General features: G+C 48.4%; 1 protein-coding gene and 1 pseudogene across 5 annotated transcripts in view; one reads left to right on the forward strand and one right to left on the reverse strand.

Annotated features, from left to right (window-relative positions):
- Positions 1-1959: 1959 nt before the first annotated feature.
- LOC142429625 (COMM domain-containing protein 1 pseudogene) lies at positions 1960-4524 on the reverse strand (annotated as a pseudogene).
- The window catches only part of GIT2 (GIT ArfGAP 2), a 50990-nt gene continuing 30432 nt past the window's right edge, over positions 4378-24935 (forward strand). For 4 of the 5 annotated variants that reach the window (XM_075534717.1, XM_075534718.1, XM_075534716.1 and 1 more), the window contains exons 1-7: positions 4378-4574; positions 9904-10037; positions 14775-14887; positions 15510-15615; positions 17870-17956; positions 18065-18195; positions 22949-23043. In XM_075534717.1, the coding sequence (XP_075390832.1) occupies positions 4523-4574; positions 9904-10037; positions 14775-14887; positions 15510-15615; positions 17870-17956; positions 18065-18195; positions 22949-23043 (718 nt within the window). In that variant the 5' untranslated portion in view covers positions 4378-4522. The remainder of the gene's footprint in view (positions 4575-9903; positions 10038-14774; positions 14888-15509; positions 15616-17869; positions 17957-18064; positions 18196-22948; positions 23044-24935) is intronic. The other variant, XM_075534715.1, reaches the window with a different exon arrangement.

Consider the following 24935-nt stretch of genomic DNA (forward strand, 5'->3'; position numbering starts at 1 on the left):
TGTTGCTCTCGGCTGCGGAGCTCGACCCAGGAAACGGGGCCAACGCCTCTCCGGACTGTCCCCCCCCGCTCCTAGGACCGCAGATGGTCCGGCCCACAACTGGGCCTCTTCCATTGGCCCTGCCGTCGACAACAGGGGTCCCGGGCGAAACCATTGGGAGACTGACGCCCCGGCAGCCTCTCTCCGACGGGGCAGATGCTGCCACGAGCGCATCGAGGCCATTTCAGAAGCGGGCAAGTTCAAGTCGCCTGGAAGGAGGGGCTCTAAACCCGGGGCGGCACCGAGTTCCCCGGCGAAGCAGAAGTTTTGTCCGTTGGAACCCAACCCACCCAACCCCCCAAGCAGGGCCTCAGAGAAAGGGGTGGCAGTCGACTCCCTAAAGATTGACAGCCTGGGAGCGCCTATGGGACAGTTCCACTCTGTCCCTACAGGGTCCCTGGGAGGCGAAATCGGCTCGGTGGCAGGAAGTTGGATTTTTAGGGGGTTTGTTTTCGGTTTGCAAACCCCGAAGGCGTGGCACTCGATACTTGTATAATAAAGGAATGTCGTAGCACAGGGTTGGTTTCTCCACCTGAACATGGTGGGAGCGGGCACTGGGTTGTGGAGGCTGTCTGCTCTGCAGGATGCTGAAGAGCATCCCCTGGCTGAGACCTCGCTGCCTGTCACACACTCTGAAAAGTGGCTCCAGTGACTGCCAGCTGTCCCCTGCGCGAGGAAAATAGTCTGCCGTTGAAAAATCATGGTTATATCTAACTGCGTGATGATTCAAAATGACCTAGGATAACGTTTTATCTCATTATTAGGAATGGGATTTCTTTTGGAAGCTAGTCATTGGGACTTTGGATTATGGCTGAAAGGACTGATAGAGGGTACCCAGACTTGATCATAGACTGAAAATAGAAAGTCTGGCCTTTGCGTTCCAACCTCACACACAGTTCCTCACACTCTATGCCTCGATGAAGAACCGGGTCAATTGATAGCCACTCACCAGGCTGCTTCCGCTCAGCTGTCTACTACTTGACCACATAGCTGAGCTAAAGTTATTCAATGCATCCTGGAAACATCTCCTCAGCTTTCTCAGCCCGGGCACGGCCAGCTTCTCCGATGCCTGCAGCAACCGCTGTTGAAGAATACTAACCTAATCCATTCTCCACACATGCTGAGCGCAGATTTGCGTGGTGGGGAACCAAAGCACGATCAAGATGGTACTCGTCGATTATAACTGTGGAATGTGTGAGCGCTATGTGGTGATTCCCACACCACGCATTTATCAAGCTGGAGCCGGGGGACCCAGGCCTCTTCCAGGATTTCTCATTCTTTCAGAAGGCTTGTGAAATTTGGTTTTCTTTCTCTCCATCACTCTGTGTTTCCTGAATCTCTCTCCTATCTCATTAGTCTGAAAACTCCAAAACCCAGAGCCCAAATAGTTCCTGACCCATAGCAGGTTTCCAAGATTGACTGAATGGAAAGTATCGTTGTGTTCACAAATAACACAATGAATATTCATTAGGAGAGGGTCCTATCCTGTCTCTCTTTCACACTGATGAAATGCCTTGTGTTTATCTCACAGCATCCTGCAAATTACTCTGGGTTATCGAGTCCTATTCACAGAGAACAAGTCTGGGAAGAAAAGGAGATTGGAAAAAAATAGTAATACCAATAATAACTGCAGGTGGTTTACTGAAGGCTTTCTATGGGGTAACTATGCCACACTTTCCCCATAAATTGATCCATTCATCCTTGGCCAGTATATAATTGGTTGGGCCTTGTGGTTCCCATCGGAATTTTGGTGTATATTTTTGTTCCTCTTCCTCTTTTATTCCTCTGCCTTCCTCCCCTTCTTCTTCTTTTTAGAGACAGGCACTATTTTAACTTGAGGATTTGATAACGATAGGGAACCAAGATTTCGAAGGTCACTGGGGGAGGAATCGTGGCCATCTTTGCTTCAACAAGTCCTTCCTAACTCGTCTTCAGTGGGGCTGGCTGCATCGCTGCTCTGAGAATGTCTTCTCTCTCTGAGAGCTGCTTAAGGATTTGGTTGACCTCATCCTCCTCGAATCCCAAACACAGAGATTCAGTTTCCTGCCCACTCTTCCTTAATTCCAGCAGGGGATCAGGAGGGAGGGTGAGCTGTGTTTGAGCAGAGTGCCTTGACCATGACTTGCTACCCACTCTCTAGCTCAGGCCTTGGAGTGACTCTTTTAAATGTTTGTCTTGTGACTCTTCCAGAATTGAGAGATGTCAGCAGCCTGGTTGGATGGGATCTCACCTTACTTTTTTGGCCTGAGCATTCAAGAATGCCGCCAGCTAACTGAAATCCATGTCCGCAGATGCCATGGACTCAAAGCATCTCCTCATTTTCACCAGGAAGGGGCAGAGCTTCTCAGGCAGTCCTTCTGGGTAAAGCGGGCCCTGCAGCAACTCCTGTGATGCTCAGTGCCCTTGAAAGGCTTCCTGTGCTAGGCCACTGGGCTGCCTGCTCAGAGACTTACAGTCCTCACACTCACCCACATGACCTGTCTTCCATATATTTTCTTTTTTAAAAAATCATTTTATTAGGGGCTCATACAACTCTGATCACACTCCATACATACATCAATTGTGTAAAGCACACCTGTACATTCATTGCCTTCATTGTTCTCAAAACATTTGCTCTCCACCTAAGCCCCTGGCATCAGCTCCTCATTCCCTCCCACCCCCCCGGCTCCCTCCCCATATATTTTCTTAAAAAAACCAACTCAAAACAAAACAAATCTCTTTAAAAATCTGAAAAATATTCTCAGATAGCAGTCCATATGGAAACAAATCCAAGGCTGGAGGCATAGAATAGATGATCCCTATGTTTGCCGATGAGATCAAATGCAGCTGAAAGAAGGAAACTTCTAACATATCCTTTGATTGTTTTATTGAAAATCTACCCAGAGAAGTTTCCAAGGTACCACAGACATGGCATCACTTTGAGGGGCGTACCGCTGCATAGTCTCTATTTACCACCTCACCAAAGTGGTTCCCATCACCACCTGTGTGAGATCATTCAGCCACTGACAGCTAAGGCATTCATAGGAGAGAACCTACACGGGTCCAAGAAGGCATTCTGGTGTTAAGTGTCCAGCTGCCAACCCAAAGTTCAGGAGTTCTAACCCACTAACTATTCCTCAGGAGAAAGATGAGGCCGTTTGCCTCCATAAAGATTACAGCCATGTAAACCCCACTTGGCCTTTCCACTCTGCTCTGTGGGCTCACTGTGGATCAGAATTGATGTAATGATGGTGGCTTGGTTTTGGTTTCGATGGCTCAAGGCAGACTGTGATCTTGTTCTAGTGAGTGTAGAAAGTGAAGCAATTGGGGAGGTGGGGGCGAGGATTACCTTGAGCACAACATAGGCGATTTTCATCAGTGAAAACGGGGAAGATGCCCTTGTAAGTTTCACACGGTGCCATACATAATGGGCTAAGTAAAAGATGAGTAAGTTTGGCTTGTCTTTTTGAGCGGATGTTGTAAAGTGATCGAAAAGATTAAAAAAAGAAACACACACACTGCCATCAAGTCCATGCTGACTCCACTGTGGGTTTCTGAGACTGTTAACTGTTTACCGGGAATAGAAAGCCCAGTCTTTTCTCCCACGGAACTGCCAACCATGCAGATCACAAACCAACATGGAACCACCATGCCATGCCACCAGGGCTCCGCCAAGATAAGTGTCAGGATTTCAGTGCTTGGCTTAGGCACATTTTCCATCGAAATCCATGTACCCCAGTCCCTGAAAAAGATATCATATCGCAAAAACGACGACAAACTTCATTATCTCCACAGGGGAGGTTATTTTGTGTGCTTTGCTTACTGCTCTTTCTCCAGTGGCTGGAGCAGCACAGGGTACCCAGTGAGCACTCGAGTAGCTAGGCAATGTATGAATGAGCGAATTTGGCCACAGTGAAGCCAAGTGCTCTTCTCCTCACTAGCATTTGCAGCTTCCCCTGGAATCAGCACTGGGCCAGAATAAAGGAGCCCTGGTGCGGAGTTATGATCTGGAATCCAGTCGGTGGCAGCAGAGGTTGTTTTGTTTTTGTGGCGAAGTGGCTGCTCCTTGAGCTGCTCATCACGAGGTCCTAAGTTTGAAACCACCAGCCACTCCACGAGCGAAAGAGGCGCTTTCTACTCCCCTGAAGCATGACCGTCTCCAGAAAGCACAGGGGCAGGTTCTAGTCTGTCCTAAGGTGTTGCTTTGAGCGACTCCGCGGGAGGGACCCAGCTAGAGCGATTTCACAGCAGGGCAGACGACAGGGAGCGCATCCGCCCTCACTGCGGACGGCGACAGGAGGACACGCCCCTTCCGGTCACATGACGCGCCGTCCGCCGACGGGCTCCTCGGCGCGCATGCGCACTGCGCCGCGCTCGGAGGCGCTGAGGGGAGAGGCGCTGCTGCCTGCGCCGTCGCGGGACCCGTTAGAGCGGAAGCGCCGCCGCCGCCGCCGCCTTCGCTGTGCCCCGGCGCCTCGTCGCCCGCGAGTGGGAGGCGGGAGCCATGTCGAAGCGGCTCCGGAGCAGCGAGCTGTGCGCCGACTGCAGCGGGCCCGGTGAGTCTCCCCGGCCGGGCCCGCTCCCGGCCGCCCGTCTGGCGCGGACCCCAGCCCCGGGGCCACCCTCGGGTCGGACGAGGCGGCGACCCCGCCCCGCCGCTTCGGGGACGGCCCGGAGGCGCCCGCCGCGGAGCCCGGCTCGGGCCTGTCAGAGCCGGCCGGGGAGGGGGCCGCCGCCCGCCGTGCCAGGCCGCCGGCCCGCCCGAGGAGGCGGCGGGGGCTGGGTGGGGCGGCTCCCCCCAAAACAGGAAGGGGCTTGGGCCATGGACAGGAAGACCGGTGACAGAAGTCAAAGGTCTGCATCTCCCCCCCAACTCCCCGGCGGCCGCAGGTGTCTGTCTCCCCGTGCACAGCGGGCATCTGGACCCCCGCCCCGCAAAGGTGCCTCCCCCCGACATGGGCAGCTCTCCTGGGAAGAGGGCCCGCGGGCTGCTTTCCTTCCCGCCTTCGCTTATCCCCGCGCCCACTTTTGGGGTCCGAAGCCCCGGGGATCTGGGGGTCTTGCAGAGAGAGCCCGAGCGGGTCTCAAGTTTGGAGTTCTGGGTAAGCCCCCAGGGTTCCCACCAGGTCTGGGTGACCTTGGGCTTGGGCTTTCGTGGGGCTTGACTTCGATTTCCTCATTTTTCGGAAGGAGAGCCGCGGGAGGGAGAATTTGGCTCAGCGGTTAGCAAAACCCAGTGACTATTCGTATGATCATCTAAGGTTTTTTTTTTTTTAAACTTCGTCTTTTTTTCTTTCTTTTTTGGTATTCTTTAGTAGAGAACCCCTGTCATTCTTTAATGCTAGATTTGAATCCCTCAATTATGCATGAATTACACCACCCAAAACAAACGAGCCCCCAAACACTGGCACTGCACACCCAGGAGCATGCGGCAATAGAGGCGTAAACGTTTCCACTGGTGTGTTTTTTTTTGTTGTTGTTGTTTTTTCGGATTTGGAGTTCAGCTCTGCCTTAGCATTTGGAACTGGGTTGACAGGTCTTTATGACTAGATGATTCCATGTTATTTTCAGTGCTTGGGTTTATCTGCTTTGAGCTGGGAGTCATCCCAGAGTTAAGGTGGCCGTCCCATAAACAATCATAATGAAACCGTTCTGCACTTGATCTTGTCACTTGGAATCTTTTGGATCTTGTCATGAGGCTGGCTTGACGATGACAACTGGCAGCGGTCTTGGTGACACAGTGGTTAAAGCACTTACTGCTCGCCCAGAGGACATGGGTTCTAACCAACTGGCAGAAAGAGGTGGCAGGCAACTTCCATTCAAATCCCAACCTTGGAAACCCTAGAGCAGCGGTTCTCAACCTATGGGTCATGACCCCTTTGGGGGTTGAATGATCCTTTCCCAGGGGTCGTCCAATCCATCATAGTAGTAAAATGACAGTGATAAAGTAGCAACGAAAGTAATTTTAGAGTTGGGAGTCACCACAACATGAGGAACTGCATGAAAGGGTTGCGGCATGAGGAAGGTTGAGAACCACTGCCCTAGAGATTTGGTTCTGCTCGGTCCAGTAGGATCACAGTGAGTTGGAATCCACTCTCCGATGACAATGGATTCCCCCCCCCCCCCCATGCTAACTGAAAAAAGGACTAGGCAACAAGGAGGAGTGTCAGCGTGATAGCTGAACGCTGATAAGGATTGTCTTTGTTGTCTATATAAGTACACTCAGTGTGACCGAGGTCCTTGAATGTAGGCGGGTGGTGAGCTTAAAAAGAGGTGTTTCCAAACCAATTGGGTTATACATTGCCGTCTTTCAAAATGTTGTCTCCACTTCCTTCTTTCCTTGCCTGTTTGAAGTTGAACTTCCTGCGACATGGTGAATTCACATGGGTCTCACTTCAGACTTCCTCCAAAAGCACCTTCTTTACTTCTCCATTGGGTGATACGGGGCCAAGGAGAGCACCCCTCCGTTCTGCCTTTGCATTTCTGCCCCATTGTGTGCGTTTTGGAACAGTTTCTCCTCCATTGTGTCGTTTTTTTTGGTTGTCTCACATGCCTAATCTAGAGAGACTTGAGTCACTTCCTTCCTGTTTTGAGTATAATTAGGCTACCTTGAAGTGCTCTGAGACTGTGAGCGGCTCGGAACAACGGGCTCTGCATTTTCTGCAAAGCCTGTGTGAAAGGGTAGCCTTGAGGGTTAGAGCACTCGTAGGGCATTTGGTGTAAATACTAGGGGCCCTTCTCCAAGGAGCACTAGTGGCACCGTGGATCAGGCGTTGGTCTGCTAACCAGGAGTCAGCAGATGAGCCCTACCAGCTGCTCCCATAAAGAGGCACAGCCTCGGAAACCCACAAGTAGGCAGTTCTTAAAAAAAAAAAGCGGGCCGTCTGCCCTGTCCACAATGTCACAAGGAGTCAGAATGGACTTGATGGCTGTCAGCTTTGCTTTCTTTTCTGAAAGGCCCTCTCCCCAGAAAATGGCCATGCACGTACTCTCACGCAGAATTTCACTCAAATTTCCTCCTGGAGGCCACAGACACTTCTGAAGTGTCTCTGGGTGAGGGACAGGGAGTAGCAGGTGTCCATGGGGCCCAGGTTAAGAAGCCCTATCGCAAAACATCCAAACTGCCCAGTACAAACTCATTTTGATTTTGCTGCGTGATATTCTGCTACCCTCTCCATGGGATTCTGACGCATGGTGTGAAATGGTTAATTGAGAACCTAGCATTACAAGTGTTCAAATCCTTGCTCTTAGCCTTGTCCCATTCCCTCTATGAATTCCGGCTGATCGCTGGATGATACTTGAAAAGCAAAGCTATGTGTCAAAACAAATGGCAAAAAACATGCTATGTTGCTGCATATCCTTTTAAGGATCCTATTGAGAGCGTAGTGTTATGCCCTGGGTTGCTGACCACAAGGACATCAGTTTGAAACCACCAGCTGCTCCTGGAGAGAAAGAGGAGGCTTTCTACACTTGATCTTAGCTAAAAGGCCGAGAAGCGATAGAGGAGGCTTTCTACTGGCATAAAGAGTTACAGACTCAGAAACTCACAGGGCCGGTTCTGCCCTGCCCCACAGGGTTGCTGTGAGTTGGAATCTTTGGATCTTGATGTCTAAGGATCCTTGATCTTGGGTAAACTAGGTCTGAGAGCGCTACCCTTGGTCATCTTGGTCTGTTATCTGCCTGTTTGGTGATATGGCAGATATTTAATCCTGACGATTTCTCCTTCAGCATTTCACTTATTCATTTGCATGAGTTCAGTTTCTTTTGACCCTGTCTGTTCAATTACCTGCAAAATCCGCTGAGTTTTTTGCTGAGCGAGGATGTTGTTGTTGGTGGTCTTAGGAGGAGGATGTTGCTGTTGTTGGTCACGGCGACCCTGTGAGCCACTGAGTGAAACATTGACAGGTCCTGCGCCATGCTCACAGTTATGCTTAAGCCCATGTGGCAGCCACTGTGCGACTCCATCTCGGGAAGGTCCTCCTCTCGGTCGCTGCCCCTCTACTGAGCACGGTGTCCTTCTCCAGGGATGGGTCTCTCCTGACCACACGTCCATAGTACTTGAGACGGAGTCTCGCCATCCTTATCTCGAAGGAGCAAGAACAGTCTTCATGTAAAGTCTTTGATGGCTGAAGTCTTTCCTATGAAAAACCTTTTTTTAGTTCATCATGCATTTCAGCGGGCTGTTGAACTCTCTGAACAGTGCTTAGAAAGTAATGCACAAAGGGACACAGAGCGTATAGCATGGCAGAGCATTTACTCTACGTAGGGACTGGGCTTGCTCTGGATATCCCCAGTCCCCTGAGGGGTGCTAGTCCCACTTGATGTCTGGGAGAACACGCAGAAGTCCCTTTTCTGTGACCACAGGGTGAGAAGTGGCAGTATGGGGACTCAAACCCCGGCCTGTGGGTCTCCATATCCAACCCTCTTAACCGCCACGCTCTCTGACTCCCAGGATCTGCCTTGGACTGCAGTTCCCTAACTCTTCATTATATGGTTGGAAAAGGGCTGCGTAAACTGTCAAAAACGGTAAAGATGGTGTACATGCATGTTAGAGATTTTTGTGGACATTGAAGAATTTGAAAGCATAGCCCTTAGACCACTCTGCCTGAGTGGCATGTGTTGTCACCCAGTGGTGAGCCTGACGAAATGGTGACAGTTTTCCTTACTTGGGTTTCAAAGCGTGCAGTGCACTCATCCAGCTCCCTCTTACTTGCCAAGTGCGATTGGCCCCAGGGCCCAAGGGTGTTTAATGAAGTGCCATGTGACTCTCGGGAAGAAAAGGATGGCTCACACATCGAAACAAACCCAGCCCCTGTGTTTCTCTTTCACACCTTTGCGCCTGGGAGCAGCCGTGACTGTGACTTGGGTCGCTGAGATCCACTGGAGGGCTGGACTCAGTGGGTTAGCTCGCTTCTTCAGAACAGCTCCTGGGTGTCAGTTTGCCCTCAGTTGCTGACTGAAGGTCACCAGCACCACGGAGCTATTTGCTTCTGTTCAGATACGGTCATGGAGCCCTCCCAGTGGGGCAGTTCTACTCTGTAACATCTGGGGTCCCCTTGAGTCGGAACTGACTGGACAGCAAGAGCAACACTGGGTCTCGAGGTATGTCCCAATTTGTCCTCAGGACTGCAACAGCTGGCTGGCTTTTTGTCCTGGCGCGGCCGCCTTCTGCAGAGCACACAGGCTTGTAGATTGGCAGCAGGCAAATCGCAGCGATTTTCACCATTTTCTTGAGAGGTTATATTGGTAAGTTGCTGTCAAGAAGCCTTGGTGTGGTGTTATGCTTTGGGCTGCTCACTGTGAGGTTAGCAGTTCAAATCCAGCCACTCCAACGGAGACAGAGGAGGCTTTCTATTCCCGTAAACAGTTACAGTCTCAGAAACGACAAGGATTGTTCTACCCTGTATTACAGGCTTGCCGTGAGTCAGAATGGCCTCGATGGCAGTGAGTGAGTGAGTGAGTGAGTGAGTGAGTGAGTGAGTGAGAATTCACTGCCAGGATGGTGTTCATCTGGACATTTGTAGAGCTGGGTCTGAAATGGTCTCTCCATATCCCTTCATCCCCTTCATCCGTTTCTCTCACATGGAATGAAAGTGCAGTCATCGTGAAAGGAGAGAGCCACGTCAGGGCTACAGGCTGTGGCCCAGAACCAGAAAGGAGATCACTGATAGCTGCCTAGTGTCAATTAACGTTGTTCTTCATCAGCCAACACAGACAGTAGCTGAGAGCATCGCTAGCTGGATCTACTGACTCGCATCTACTGAAACCAACAAAAATGTCTTTTTCGGTTCTCTTCCCAAACCAAAACCTCAGTCATCTTTTGCCATTTCGCGGTGTAGCAACTAGCTGGTATCCTCGCCACTGAGATTTCGCTCTTCTTTCCAGATCCTTCCTGGGCGTCAGTAAACAGAGGGACTTTTATATGTGACGAGTGCTGCAGTGTCCATCGGAGTCTGGGGCGCCACATCTCCCAAGTCCGGCACCTCAAACACACACCCTGGCCTCCGACATTGCTGCAGGTAAAGAGGGAGGAGTCTTTTCACTGCTGGGCTTGAAGCTTAAAAGGCTGGTGGCTTTAACAGCTAGAATTCCTCCTAGTGTGTGTTCGACTTACACCTTTTGGTTTTCTGATTCAATCATTCTTTATTGATTAACTAGATTACTTCAACTCTCCAGGGGTGTAATTTTCTTTTTCTTTTAAATCATTTTATTGGGGGCTCATACAACTCTTATCACAATCCATACATACATCAATAGTGTAAAGCACATTTGTACATTCGTTGTCTTCAACATTCTCAGAATATTTGCTCTCCACTTGAATCCTTGGCATCGGCTCATTTTCCCCTCTCTCCCTGCTCTCCCTCCCTCATGAACCCTTGATATTTTATAAATTATTATTTTGTCATATCTTACACTGTCTGACGTCTCCCTTCACCCATTTTTCTGTTGTCCGTTCCCAAGGGATGTAGATCCTTGTAATCAGTTCCCCTTTCCACTCCACCCTCTCTCCATCCCCCCAGTATCGCCACTCTCAGCACTGGTCCTGAAGGGATCATCCGTCCTGGATTCCCTGTGTTTCCGGTTCCTATCTGTACCAGTGTACATCCTCTGGTCTAGCCAGATTTGTGGGGTAGAATTAGGATCATGATAGTGGAGGTGAAGAAGCATTTAGGAACTAGAGGAAAGGTGTGTGTTTCATCATAGCTACACGTACCCTGACTGGTTCATCTCCTCCCCGCTGTCTTAAACCTTTTGAAAGTATTTGAACTGTAATTGAACAGAGGGACTGTTTTCATCAATGCTAAATATGTAAATATTATCTGTATATAATTCATAATTTATATCCCTTCCCACCCATACACACACACACACACACACACACACACACACACAAAACACAAATCTTGTCCCTCAAGCTCAATCATATTTATGTCTGTGGATAGTCATTAAAATGTCTGGGTTTTGTTTCCCTGCTGGTTTTTAAAGTCCATCTTTTCCACATAACGTTGACGCTACTACCTTGGAAAGTTTTTATTAGTGTGTTTCTTCCTGAGGGCCTTCAAATAATGGTAGAACTTTTATTCTGCTTTGAAAGAAACATGAGGGGGAAATGAGCTGATACCAAGGGCTCAAGTAGAAAGAAAATTTTTTGAAAACGATGGTAACATATGTACAAATGTGCTTGACATGGATGGATTGTGATTCGAGCTATACGAGCTCTCAATAAAATGATTTAACAAAAAGAGAAAGAAACATGAGCTGGAATTGCTCAAAATTTTCTGAAAATTTGGGTGGTGTTATTTTTTGTTTGTTTGTTTGTTTGTTTGTTTTTTCAGGTTCTCGTTAGGAGCCTTGGTAGTGTCATGGTGAAGAGGTCGGCCGCCAACCTTTTAGGTTGGCAGTTTGAACTCACCAGCCGCTCTGCGGTAGAGAGGTGTGGCCATCTGCTTCTGTAAAGACTTTCTATGACCTTGTGCCCGTGGGAGGCAGCTCTGCTCTGTGCTGCAGGGTTGCTCTGAGTCCACGTGGACTTGATGGCCCTGGATAAAGTTCTTGTTAACAGTCAGGGACCAAATTGACATGTTCCCATTGTATGCTGGGTGGGTTTAAAGAAAAAAACCGGGGGTTTAGTGGCCTGTGCCCTTTGTTTCTGTCTGGGGGCTCATGTTTTTAAATTTTACTGGAACTCAGAATTAAGCACGCATTCTACCTTCTTATCTTTTTTAGGTCTTAAGTACACATTTTACTAAATCTATGCAACACATGTTCCTAAAACTAGTCCATATGAACCAAGGGACCAGAACGAGAGTGGGTTTGGATCACTGATGTGACCATATTCCCACCGATGTGAAAAACAGAGGGGGCCAGGCTGTCAGGTTAGGAACCATCCTTTGACACGGATTGGGAGATACAGCCTATTAATAGGAGAGGGCCTTCCGAGAGCTTGTGGGAAAATTCCGTTATCTTTTCATTCCAGTTTCCCCACAGACCTTTTGAAGCCCCCTGGAAACTTTTGGTTAGATGTTTCGAACACTTCATTCTCAAGTGCAGAGAGCTTCTGCTCTCGGGTTTGTGTTAATGCGGCCCGGAGGGAGGCCCCAGGTGAGTGGTGTACATTGCCAGGCTTACCCTCCAAACAGTTGCCAAACTCTGGATGGTCCGTGAGCTCGCAGTGGTGTTAGAGAGGGATGCAGGTAATATGCAAATATTAAAGTTGTTTGTTATTAACGTGCATGAGAAAACTGTAACTACCATATCAAACCTTAATGGCTAGTAAAAGTCTTGACAGATGGGCGCATTTCAGGGAAAGTACTAAGTGAAGAGCAGTCCTTAAGGACCTTGAAGAGCATTGACTGACCCTGCTGCTTAGGACCTCTGCCCTGTGATTCTGGGGCGCCATCGACAAGGACAGGTAAACGGAAGAAGACCCTCAAGGAGGTGGCTTGACGCAGTAGCTGCAACAATGGGCTCAAGCAAAACAAGCGTTGTGAGCCAGGGAACGTGTCCATGGCAGGTCCTGGGCAGTGTCGCGTTGTGTTCCACGCGGGGTCGCTGTGAGTTGGAACGGATTCAGCAGCACCTAACAACAACAAAATCTTTTCAGAAGCAGACTGCCATGTCGTTCTCCCTCTTTCTCTCAAGGACTGACTGGCAACTTTGAATCACTGGCCTTTCAGTAGTAGTTGAGCACTTAACTAGTACACTACGAGGCTCTTTCTGGTGACCTACACCTGTTGCCATCAAGTTAATTCTGGATCAGAGCGATCCTGTGAGTTAGAACAAGCCCATAGGACTTCTAAGGCTGTAAGGCTTGATGGTGTAGGGGCAGGTAATTGGCAGGTCAGCTGTTCAAACCCACCAGCCACTCCTTGGGAGAAGGTTGCAGCAGTCATCTTCTGTCAAGATTACAGCCTTGAAAATAAAAATAGACTGTAACCAAATGGTGGCAAAGGTACAACAGAAAGACTAGAACCGTCCTACGCTGTTGGGAGGTCAGTTAAACAGTGCATCCACCATAGAAAATCGGGAATAGAAATGCCATGTGGTCCAATAATCCCACTCCTTGGCACGAACAGAGATGTGCACAGCACAGCCATGTTGATTGCAGTGCTGTGCACAGTAGCAAGAAGATGGCAGCCCATCAATGGCAGAACGATAAACTACCTGTGATGCATACATACAATGCGACGTTACAAAGCAGTCAATGATGACGACGAATATCCGAAAATCCTCATAATGTGCAGGAGCCTGGAAAATATTATGCTAAGTAAGATTAGCCACCAAAGGACAAATACTGTATGAGGCCACTGTTACAAAATGGAAGGGGAAGACAATATACATCAAGAAGGTAAGGAGTAGTGGTGGAGGCAGGGAGGTTTGCAGAAGTTCAAGACAACAGAGGCAAATCCTGCTCTATGCACAATCCTGCAACAGTGCTGGTCTGCAAGTGAGTGCTGAGTTAGAGCAAGCTGAACAGGTGTAGTCGGAAGGGTGTACGTGTGTGTTTACCTCTGCTGCAAGTAAGTCCACCGATGTGATAGAACATACAAGGGGCAGAGTTGGGGAAACGTCTTAGACATAGTCACATCCCTTGAGGGAATGAGTCACGGCTTGGGGGCTCGGGACCCTTCTACCCTTCTACCAAGGTCAGCTGGCATCACATAGTCCACAGCCATAATGTTCATCTTACTTAGTAGGGACTAGCGTCTTAAAGCTGGAGAGTAGCCGTTGGAGATGCAGCTATCGGTTTCTCTCTGGCTGGAAGAAAGGCGAGTGGGGAAGATTGAAGGCACCGGGAAGCACTTAGTCCGATGGATGACAGGCCATGCAGACCTCAGCCTTCTTGACCCCAAGACCAGTAGATCTCGATGGTGCCATGCAACCACCAGCAGCTGCTTGGAAAGGAGTCCCATGAGAAGATCTGGAGAGAATGGGAACAGCCTCATCGTGATTTTTTTTAAAAGGCCAGGCTTACCAGTCGGATAGAGACCGGTGGAACCCTGAGGCTTTGGCCGTTAGCCACCTTTCAGGTCTCAAGCTGAACTCTTGCCCCCACGACTCAGTTTTCAGGCAAACAGCAGGCAGGCCTGTAAAGGGAACACTACCACTAGGGAGGTATGTGCTCCTTAGAAGCTTCAGCCATTTGAGATCCAAAGGACAGCACTGACCCAAGGACAGAGTTCGGAGGGTTAGGAAAGGAGGAGGGAAGGGAAGAGGAAACAGGGAGGACGTGGGAGAAGTGATGCTTCATTGTGGGGAGGAATTGCAATCAATGACCTGGAACAGAAAGTGTCCATTGGGTCGAATGGAAAACAATCTGCTCTGTCAACCTTTACCTCATTCACAATAAAAAACTCAACAAATAAATGCTATAAAATGTGGAAGGGGGAAAAAATATTTTAGCCTTAGAAACCCTATGGAACGCTCTGCCCTGCCCTCTCGTGTGACTGGGTCAGAACCGACGGGCCACCGTAGGATAGCAGCAGTCTTTATGGAAGCAGCCTGCCACAAGCTTCCTCCAGCCGAGCAGAGGATGGGAGCGCTGACCTCTCAGCCCAGCTTGTTGAGGTGGCCACGCCTGTCGGTGGCAAGCAAGTTCTTCCTGTTTGTCAAATGAACAAACAAGGATCTGAGCGAAATCCCAGGCACCTTGGGAGGCGTATGGTCGGGTCACCTCATTTGCCCAGTCCAGCCCCCGGTTCCTGTGGAATGTTTACGGAAGGAAATTACAACGCTCTTCTCCTGCTTGGTTTTAGATGGTGGAAACCTTGTACAATAACGGTGCTAATTCCATATGGGAGCATTCTCTGCTGGACCCTGCCTCTATTATGAGCGGAAGACGGAAAGCTAGCCCCCAGGATAAAGTACAGTGAGTGGCATCTTTATAAATACTTGGATTTATTCATAACGAATGGAGTGCGCGGAGAGGCGTGCTACCCGTTTTTGCCTGGCCTGCCCAAGGGCATCATGGGCCATGGTGGCCCCAAGTGTGCATTGCACACGTGGCTGTCAGCAGCTCCTGGGGAAGGCAGGGCCACACTCTCTTTTTCCCCTGGTGACCTCGCACGATCACATGGGGATTCCAGTGCAAATCAAGGCTTGGAGGCTGTTGATGGAGTTTTTAAATTTAGGTGTTCCAACGAGAGAAAGGCCAGAAATATGGGTTCTTGGACCCAGTTTGCTTGAGGCCTCCCGTTGGGAAAAAGGCTAAATGCTACTTCCTAAACTTCCTGGTCAGTGACGGAAATTACAGAGAAGAACAGGGCTGTACAAAGTGGGTCTCCTGCAGCCCTGGCCATTGTCCTGACTGACGTGCCTCCAGACTCGGGGCTTTAAGGAGTGGGACGCAACTGACTTCAGCATCATTCGCTGATTGCAGAGGTGGGGACGTGGGTTGCTGCCTCCTCTTCCTGCAGCATCCAGAATGGGGCATGGCCGACCCAAACTCCACGTGAGCAGTTGTCCTTTTTTTTGTTGTTGTTTCGAACCAGTCCCAATAAAGCAGAATTCATCCGAGCCAAGTATCAGATGTTAGCCTACGTCCATCGCTTGCCCTGCCGGGATGATGACAGCGTAACTGCCAAAGACCTCAGCAAGGTGGGTCGAACCCTTTAAAACTCTCTGAGAGAGCCCGGTGGGCCAGCTTGCTCGTGCGTCTTGATGGTTGGGGGGTGGTGCGGAGCATTTTTGAAAAGAAAGGAAACCCTCCTCTCTGTAGATTAAGAAATAATAAAGGAAGTGGGGGGCGTGATAGTTCATTGTGACCAGGATTTGCAGCCTCCTCTGTGATTTACTTTAATCTTTCATCTTAATTCAGATAGTAGGCGTGCCTGGTAGCGGCTGTATAAGGCAGAGAGAAGTAAGAAGTAGCCTGAAAACAATTTGTGTTTTTTCAGGTTTCTGAAAGTCAGTTTCTCAAAGTGTTTTGTTAGTTTAACTTTGAAATGGGAACCAACTTGGAGTTTCTAAGCCCGGGCTAGCAAGGGGTCTAGGTTATTTGTGGGGCCGTGGTTCATCTCTTGAACAGACCCCCTTGTTCAGCTCACTTCCCCTCGCCTAGTGCGTGGGCACTTCCGACAGCAAGGCTTGACTCCAAAGCTGGAGGCTGAAAGGGAGACTTTGGTGGGTATAAGATATGAAAATAATATCAACTTATAATTTCTCGAGGGGTCACAAGGAGAGGGAGGGAGGAGCTGATAGCAAGGGCTCAATAGAAAGTAAATGTCTAGAAAAGACTGATGGCAACCTGTGTACTAATATGCTGGATACAATTGGTGTATGGATTGTTATAAGAGTTGTAAGAGCCCCCAATAAAATGGAAATAAAAGCTGGAGGATGGGTGGAATACTCCAGATGCTTGTAAAATGAGTATTCCAGCCTTTCAGTGCGTGGCTTGCTTTTAAGACCCGCCCCGAGCCACGTACACCGCCTTGAGTCAAGTGCTCGGGCGCAGAGTGCTGGCACTCCAGTGCGGTTTCCCACCATGTGGGGAAATGAGCGTCATGATACTTCCGTCCATTGAAAAGACGTGGACGCAGGTGTGGGAGCGGCTCCTCCAGCCCCGTTGCTGTTGCCTTGCCGAACACGCGAGGCAAAGTGAGGTGGGAGGAAGCAGCTGACTGTCTGAAAGCATCAGAACTGCTCATTGTACCATGGACCCGTTTCCCACCCTGAGACCCTTCATGAAAGCATTGTGCACAGGCCAAACCGGGCCCTGGGGAGGATGTGGCATAAAGCAGAATCCTGTCGCTTCCGCAGTACTGACCCGAAACCCCAACACCTTCTTCAGTGCCAACAGTTCATCGTAACAGCCGCTGTAGTGGCCAGCGTTCGTGCGGCAGGCTCAGTGCTAGGCCGGTGACTTCAGCATGGCATTCACTCCTCATGCCAGCCCTGTGGGTCGGTGGCTTGAAAGAGAGCTTCCAGGTGTGTCCTCAAGCTCGCACAGCTGCGAAGGGGGCTGGTGTGAAAGCCAGGTCTGCCAGACTTCAGCGCCACGCCCAGCCACCTCTTCAGACGCTCTCTATTTCCGTCCTGGCTGTACCACTGGGTCAAGGCGAGCCTTTGGGCAGGTCAGCCTCCCAGCCCTGCTCACTGTATCTGTGTGACAGGCCAGGACCTGCCTTACTGCCCAGAAGAAACGGCTTCTTACACCAGACTAGGCCAGCTAAGCACGATTTCTTCTTTCTTTTTAAATCATCCTATTGAGGGCTTCTACAGCTCTTATAGCAATCCGTACATCACTTGTATCAATCACATTTGTGCATATGTTGCCATCATCATTTTCAAAACATTTTCTGCTTGAGCCCTTGGTATCAGCTCCTCTTTTTCCCTCCCTCCCCCAACCTCCCACCCTTGTGAACCCTTGATCAATTGCAAATAATTATTATTTTCTTATCCTAGACTGTCTGCTGTCTTGATTCCCACACGTTTCTATTGTTCTTCCCCCAAGGGGGCAGGCGGTAATACACTGATCATTAAGATCAGCCCCCCTCCCCCACCTTTCCCCTACCCTCATGGTAGCACTACTCCCATTACTGTTCTCGAGGGGTTTTATCTGTGCCAGTTTACATGGTCCAGTCTAGCCGGATTTATAAGGAACTGGGTCATGATGGGTGGTGGTGGTGGTGGTAAGTATCAAAGAACTAGAGGAATGTTGTGTTTCGTCCGTGCTATACTGCACCCTGGCTGACTCATTCCTTCCTTGTGACTCTTCTGTGCGGGGATGAAGGACGACTTCTGACTGGTGACCCCGGTACTAAAATGATCCGCCAGCTGCTCCAGTGCATCATCAGTCTTTGTGCTCTGAAACCAATACTCTTTCCGGGATTTTTTTTTTTGTGTCTTTCAGCAACTCCATTCCAGCGTGAGAACAGGGAATCTTGAAACCTGTTTGAGGCTGTTATCTTTAGGAGCACAAGCCAACTTCTTTCATCCTGTAAGAAAGCCTGGGTTGATTGAGATCTCAGACTGCAATGCAATTGCTTGTGTCCACGTCGGCTGTAACTAATCTGCCGTTTGTCTGCGTTTCTGTGATGATGCTTAGGAAAAAGGGAACACCCCGCTCCACGTTGCCTCCAAAGCAGGGCAGGTTTTACAGGCCGAGTTGCTGGCGGTGTACGGAGCAGATCCAGGCACACAGGACTCCAGTGGGAAAACGCCCGTGGACTATGCAAGGTAGGAGAGCCAGAGCATTACCCCTGCCCTCTGAGAGGTGGGTGCAGTTCATCTTCAAGGAGCATTAGCATGGACCCTCGGAAGGTTTACATTCTGATATGATGGCGGTGAGAGGAGCCTGCGTGGTATTCGTGGTTACCATTGAACTGCAGACCTCATGGTCAGCAGTCCGAAACCACCAGCCGTTCCCCGGGGAGAAAGACGAGGTAGGGTTTTCCTACCGAAAGAGTTACCGTCTCGGAAACTCACAAGGGGTGACTCCACCTTGTCTTATAAGGTGGCTGTGAGTCAGAATTTACTCCATGATGGTTTTTTGGTTGGTTTCTGGTATATTATGCCGGTGAAGACATTTCAGACATGTACCAGTGGAGCCTGGCAAAGTGAACAAAGGGGAGACTTATAAACCAGTATCCTCAGCTTCTAAGCTTTTACCCATTGCCAACTGGTAGCAACCCTTTGGGACAGAATAGAACTGCCCCACAGGCCTTCAACCCCCCATTGGATTGTCCCAGGGGCCACAAGCATGGGCTCGGACGTGACAGAGTAGGAGTCAGGACTGACTGGGTGGCACCCAGCAATGACTACCCTAGGTTTTCATTGACTACTGCACCTTTCTCCTGTACCGAGGCCCGCGGGGCTCAACCCCCTCCCCACCATGCGCCCCCCCCCTCCCCACATCAGCATTTGAATCAGAGTCACAGCTCACATCACATAGGGAGAATCGCAGAAACTTACCCTTCCATTTTTAAATACTCTCCCCTTTATTACTTAAAATTAAAGTTGAATCTAGACAGTGTTTGCCAAGTGAGCCAGATTTCACCCTGTTCTGGGGGGAATGGGGGCTGCAGTTGTGTATGTGAGTTTTTGTGTGTGCGCATGCAAAAAGAAGATACTTCCATGTAATCCCTGCTGATGGGCTATAGTATGCAAGTTTTTCATTGCCAGGGCGCTGTGTCATTCTTTTTCCGGCAAGGGGGCAGTGGGCCCCATCAGTTTGGGAACCAGTGGTAGAATGCCAAGTGTACATCTCAGGGACTGGACAGCGAGGGGCTCAATGTAAAAGTCCAGAATATTGTTGTTGCTTGAAAATTTTAACTTCAAAATGTTCACTAAATAGATCCATAGATTAGACTTGAATTTCTTTTTAAATGAAATAGACAAGTCAGTCATCTTTGCTTTTTCCGAATCAGCTGTATGTTCTGGGCATGATGACTCAGTTTGCTCTGCAGGGGAGAGCATGAGTGAAGTGAGAGCTCTGCCCTCCCAAAAGGCACTGCCTCATGGAAGAGGCTCAAATTTGCTTTCTTCATCATGGCCCAGTCATTAAGGAATTTTTTTCCCATTCTTTAAAAAATTTTTAGTCATTTTATTGAGGGCTCTTACAAGTCTTATGACAATCCATCATTCGGTTGTATTAAGCACACTTGTACGTTTGTTGCCGTTAACACTTCCAAAACATTTTCTTTCCACTTGAACCCCTGGCATCAACTCCTCTTCCCCCCACCTCCATCCCCACCTCTTCCACCCTCTTGAATCCTTGATCAGTTATATATTGTTGTTATTTCATGTCTTACACTGTCGCCCTTCACCTACACTTCTGTTATTTGTACCCCTGTGGGGTGGGCTAACCACCTTGTAATGGGTTCCCTTTTTTTCGCCCCTTCCTCACCCACTTTCTCCATTCCCCTTCCCCTCATGATATCGCTGTTTTCACTACTGTTCCTGAGTTCCATGTGTTGAGAGCTGTTATCTGGTCTAGCTAGATTTGTAAGGTGGAACTGGGTCATGGTAGTGGGGCGGGGGAGCAGGGGAAGAAGCCTTCAGGTACTAGAAGAATGATGTGTGTTTCATCAGTGCCATACTGCACCCTGGTTGAATTCTCCCATCCTTGTAACCCTTCTGTGGGGGGGATGTCCAGTTGTCTACAGATGGGCTTTGGGGCTCCACTCCATACCCCCTCATTCACATCGATATAATTGTTTTGGATCTTTTGATACCTGATCCCATTGACACCTCAAGATCGCACAGGCTGGTGTACTTCTTCCATGTGGGCTTATTTGCTTCTCTGCTAGATGGCTGCTTATTTAACTTCAGTCATTTAAGACCCAACACTCTATCTTTTGATAGCCGGGGACCATCCACTTTTGTCACCACATTTGCTTATGCACCCACTTTGTCTTCAGTGTTTGTGTCAGGAAGGTGAGCATCACAGAGTGCCAGGGTATTAGACAAAGTGTTCTTGTGTTTAGGGAGGCCTTGAGTACAGGTCCAAAGCCCACCTACTATCTTAATACTTAACATAAGTACACATGCATTGGCCTCAACCTTTTTTTAAATCCCTTTCATTACATAATAATATATACACATATACATACATAGGTATAGCCTATAGCTATACCTCTATAAATAGCTTTTGCTTCCTACTTCTTTCCTCCATTTCATTGAGGTGGCTTGCATGAGTGAGTTTTATTCAGCAGAGCAGGAGACATAGCTGGATAGAATAGAACATATCTGAGTCATAAGAGCGAAGCTTGCTGATTATTGATAAATACCTGACCTCAGTACTAAGTCTGTTGATTGTATGGTGTTTCCTTATTTCATATCTGAGAGTAAGTAAAGTATTGCTACAAAGCCATAGAAAGCATTATTAAAAACAAAAATGTGAAGCTGTTGTTTCGCAAGTGTCCTCCTGAAGGTGGTATTTCCCTCCCTCTACCACCCCCCCACCACTCTCTCTACCTGCCACCCCCCAAGAATTCTGTGCTCTTCAGTTTACATTGGGTCAGAAATGGCAGTTTTGATATCTTCGAGGGACTCAGATTGTGTCTTTGACTTTGGGGAATAAAAGGAAGGTTAAAGGAGCAAGTTCAGGCCTGGAAGGTAGATGGGGCAAGATTTCCCAACAAGGTTCATACAGACTGCCCTGGATTTCCTTGAATGAGCACATGCATTGTTGTGATGGGGAAACATTTCTCATTGGAACTCCCCCCCTTTCCGCCCCCCTTCCCATGTAGTTTTTCATTTCCTTAAAACTTCTAATAAGCCCTCAGTTGAGTTCATCCAGTGTCCTTAGAGAAAATCAATCACAGTTGCCCCGTTGTGATCCCCCCAAACGGTCTCTGTAACTTTCTGCGCTGACCCCCTCTGCCTTGGCTTTCACTGGCCCAGCAGAGCTTCTTGGAAGCCACTGTTTGGATTGGATGGTTTGTTTGTTTTTAAGCATCCTAATGAGACTAAGACAAGTCTTTAACTGAGAACACTTTGTCTGAAGCCATCCAGCGATCCCAGAGACACGTACTGAGTGACCCTCGAGGCAGCACTCTCTGACTGACCCTCATCCCACTAGTTAAAACACAAGCCTCACCCAACGAGTTGTGGTGTTCCAGCAGTTGTAAGCTACGTCCTGACTGCACAGCCCGAGAAAGGGGAAGATTTATGTCCTAACCAATCAAAGAAGCGTGGTGGGTTGGAGGATATTTTGTAATGCCATTACCGATAGAGAAATTGGCTGAGACAAAATGATCTTCTAAGGTTATGTCATGGATGCTTATTATCTAACTCCATTTGGAATGTGTTCTCATGTGTGCCTTACTTTGTTCCTCAAAGTATTTTGTCTATGAAATGGATTTATTCTAGAAGGATTTCAAGGAGCTGAAATGTTTGTTTTATGAATGAAGAAAGGTACAAGAGAGCTTACTCTTGTCTCTTGTGGAAATGGGAGGTAAATAGTTACAGGTGTCATAAGCTTTACCTTAGACTGGCCTTTTGGTTCCAGAGTCAGACTGGCTATAGCAGAGTCCCTGGGAGGAAGGCCCTTCTCAAAGTAATGATGCCCGGGCCCCTTCCCAGCCCGCTGAATTCGGAGGGCTTCTAAGTGAGCCCTGGGCATAGGTATCTATTTTTTGCCTACTCCGGGTAATTTTTTGAAGGAGCTCTGGTGCATATTGAGTTAAGAATGGGCTGCTAACCACAAGTTCAGCAGTTTGAACCCACCAGCTGCTCTGTAGGAAAAAGATGAGGTTGTTGGTTCCCATAAAGATGTACAGCCTCAGGAACCCCAAGGAGAGTTGTACTCTGTCTCACTGGGTCACTGTGAGTCAGAATTGACTTGAGGGTGATGAGTTTGAGTTATTTTGTGAGACTCTGATCATTTATTAGTTTCTTGTTCTCGTTCCATTAGATAAAATTATTCTCTCTCTGTCTCTGTCTCTCTCTCTCTCACACACACACACACACACACACACACACATACACGCCCTTGAATTCCTTACTGAATATTTTATTTAATATTGCAGAAGGGATCCCCAGGGCCATCAAGTTGACTCTGACTCACAGTGACCATAGGGCAGAATAGAACAGCTCCTTAGGGTTTCTGAGCTGTGAATTATTTTTTTAATGAGTAGATGTTTATTAGGTCAGGTAACAGGCTACAATCTTAGGTGAGCTGTGGGAGCTGACTGCCTCATCTTCCTTCTGAGGAGCAGCTCCTGTGTGGAAATCTCAGCACTCCCAATCACAGCACACCGCGCCTCCCATGGTGCCACCAGGGCTCCTTAATCACGAAAGAGGGAAACTGCACAGAGTTGGGAATCAAAGGAGACCCTGACAGTGAACTCCCACAGGAAGGTCGTTCAGTGTACAAAGTCTCATTTGATAAACAGCTCAGGTGTCTTGAGAGACGTCTTTGTATTTGTATAGTCTAAAGCCATTGCATGGTGAGCATTGTAAGTGACACTTTGTTTTCTCTTGGTAGGCAAGGAGGACACCATGAACTGGCAGACCGCCTGGTAGAAATACAGTACGAGCTGACGGACAGACTCGCCTTCTATCTTTGCGGCAGGAAGCCAGGTGAGTGAGAGAATACCATCCGCTCTCCGCTCGTCTGTAAGCCGCTGGGAAAATACGCACTCATTTTTATGACCGCCTTTGCTCATGCGTCTTCAAGAAAATGATGAATCAGAGTTTTTATCTGAAGTGCTAAGGTACCTGCTGAATTGCCAGTCATCTGTAAGACTTACATAGTTGGTCGAGTCTCCTTGACTCTGCAGCTTTTAAATCTTTATTTAGCTCCAGAGAAGTAACTGCTTTAAGGACCCACAACTCTGATGGCCAGAAATGAGACGCACTTGCCAGCAACGACTAATACAGTCACTGGATAATTGTACCTCTGTGGAATTGGGGGACGGGAGCCCCAGAGGGAACTTGGTTGCTTTGGGCATAAAACAAGGGTTGGAACTGACAGTCCGGGAGCTACAGCCAGCTCCTCATCTGCTTTTGTAAATCAGGTTTTGCTGAAGATAAACGCCCACTTCGTCACTACAGAGGCAGTTCGGTAATTCCAGCTGAGATTGAGTGGCCGCGAAGCCTAAAATACGATCTGCCTCTTCCCAAGAAAAGTTGGCCAACCTCTGTCGTAGAGTGTTCTCCACTCGTTTGACATTAAAGAACTCGACAAAATATGAGCATTGAAGGTTGACTGCAACAAAAAGAATGTCGTTAGGTGCTTTCTTTTGTTTTTTACAATTTCCTTTTTTTTTTTCCCCTCAACTTCTGGCATTGATTAAGCTCTCCAGTGGGGTGTTGTTTAAGAATGGTCCATTCTAGCCTTGCTCCTGATGTTAGGAGAAAAGAACTCAGCTTTTCATCTTTAAGGATGATGTTCGCTTTCTGTAGATACCTTTTACCAGTGAGTTCAACTGAACTCACTGTTTGAGCCCAAACAAGTCGGTGTTGGAAGAAGTAATGCTTCTCAAAGGCAAGGACTGCGAGACTGTCCACACTGTGGGCCTGCTGTCAGGAGAGAGCTGCCCCTGGAGATGCCCCTCATGCTTGGTAGTGAAAACAGGAAGACCTCCGACAAGATGGGTGGACACCGCAGCTGCTTCAGCGAGCTTACACAAGAACAACTGTGAGGCGACGCAGGACTGCCCATGTTTCATTCTGTCATCTGTAGGGCCGTTGTGAATCAGAGCCAGTAGCTTCAAATTAAATAATTAGCTGTAAAGCTAGCAAAATGAACGTAGGTTCCCTATGCTGTAAACCACAAAAGGCTAATACGAGAAATCAAAGAAAACCGAAATACCGGTGAATGGCGACACACTTAATACAGTGAAGTTATCCAGTCCTCCCGAGTACAAGTTGAGACTGAACAGAACTTGAGGATTTGTCAGAGATGTGGACATGCTGATGGAGTAATTTACACGGGAAGGCAAAGGAAGTATTCAGGACAAGTTTGAAAGGAAGAAGAATGTGGGGGGAGTGCTGGAAAGCGGGACAGTTGTCAGGACCGTGTTTCACATTGCTCAGTGCTGGTGTAAGGATGAACACTGAAACTGTCTGGAGACTCCTGAAAATGACGCACACCCATGTGTCCCATTAGTTTCTGACAAAGCTGCAAAGGTAATTGCATGGAAGTAGCCGTTTCAACATATTCTTTTTTTTTAAGAGTTAAGAGTAAAAATTTATTTCCATCTCATGTAACAGAATTCAAAATTAACTGTGTTGTAAGGTGAGGAAACAATGATGATATGCAAGCTGATACGAGATTTCTTCAAACTTATCCACCCAGTAGGGGCATGGAGTTCCAGGGCCCCCAACTGTTGACATCCAACATTTTGCCCAATGAGAAGGTACATATAATTACTGAAAGAGATGACATCATTATCCAAGACTCAACTTGTTGGATGCTTTAATTATAAGCTCGTAAAGTATCTAACCCCGGGGCCTTGGTGGTATAATGG

This window comes from Tenrec ecaudatus, chromosome 16 (genome assembly GCF_050624435.1).
Source record: "Tenrec ecaudatus isolate mTenEca1 chromosome 16, mTenEca1.hap1, whole genome shotgun sequence".
Lineage (NCBI taxonomy): Eukaryota > Metazoa > Chordata > Mammalia > Afrosoricida > Tenrecidae > Tenrec > Tenrec ecaudatus.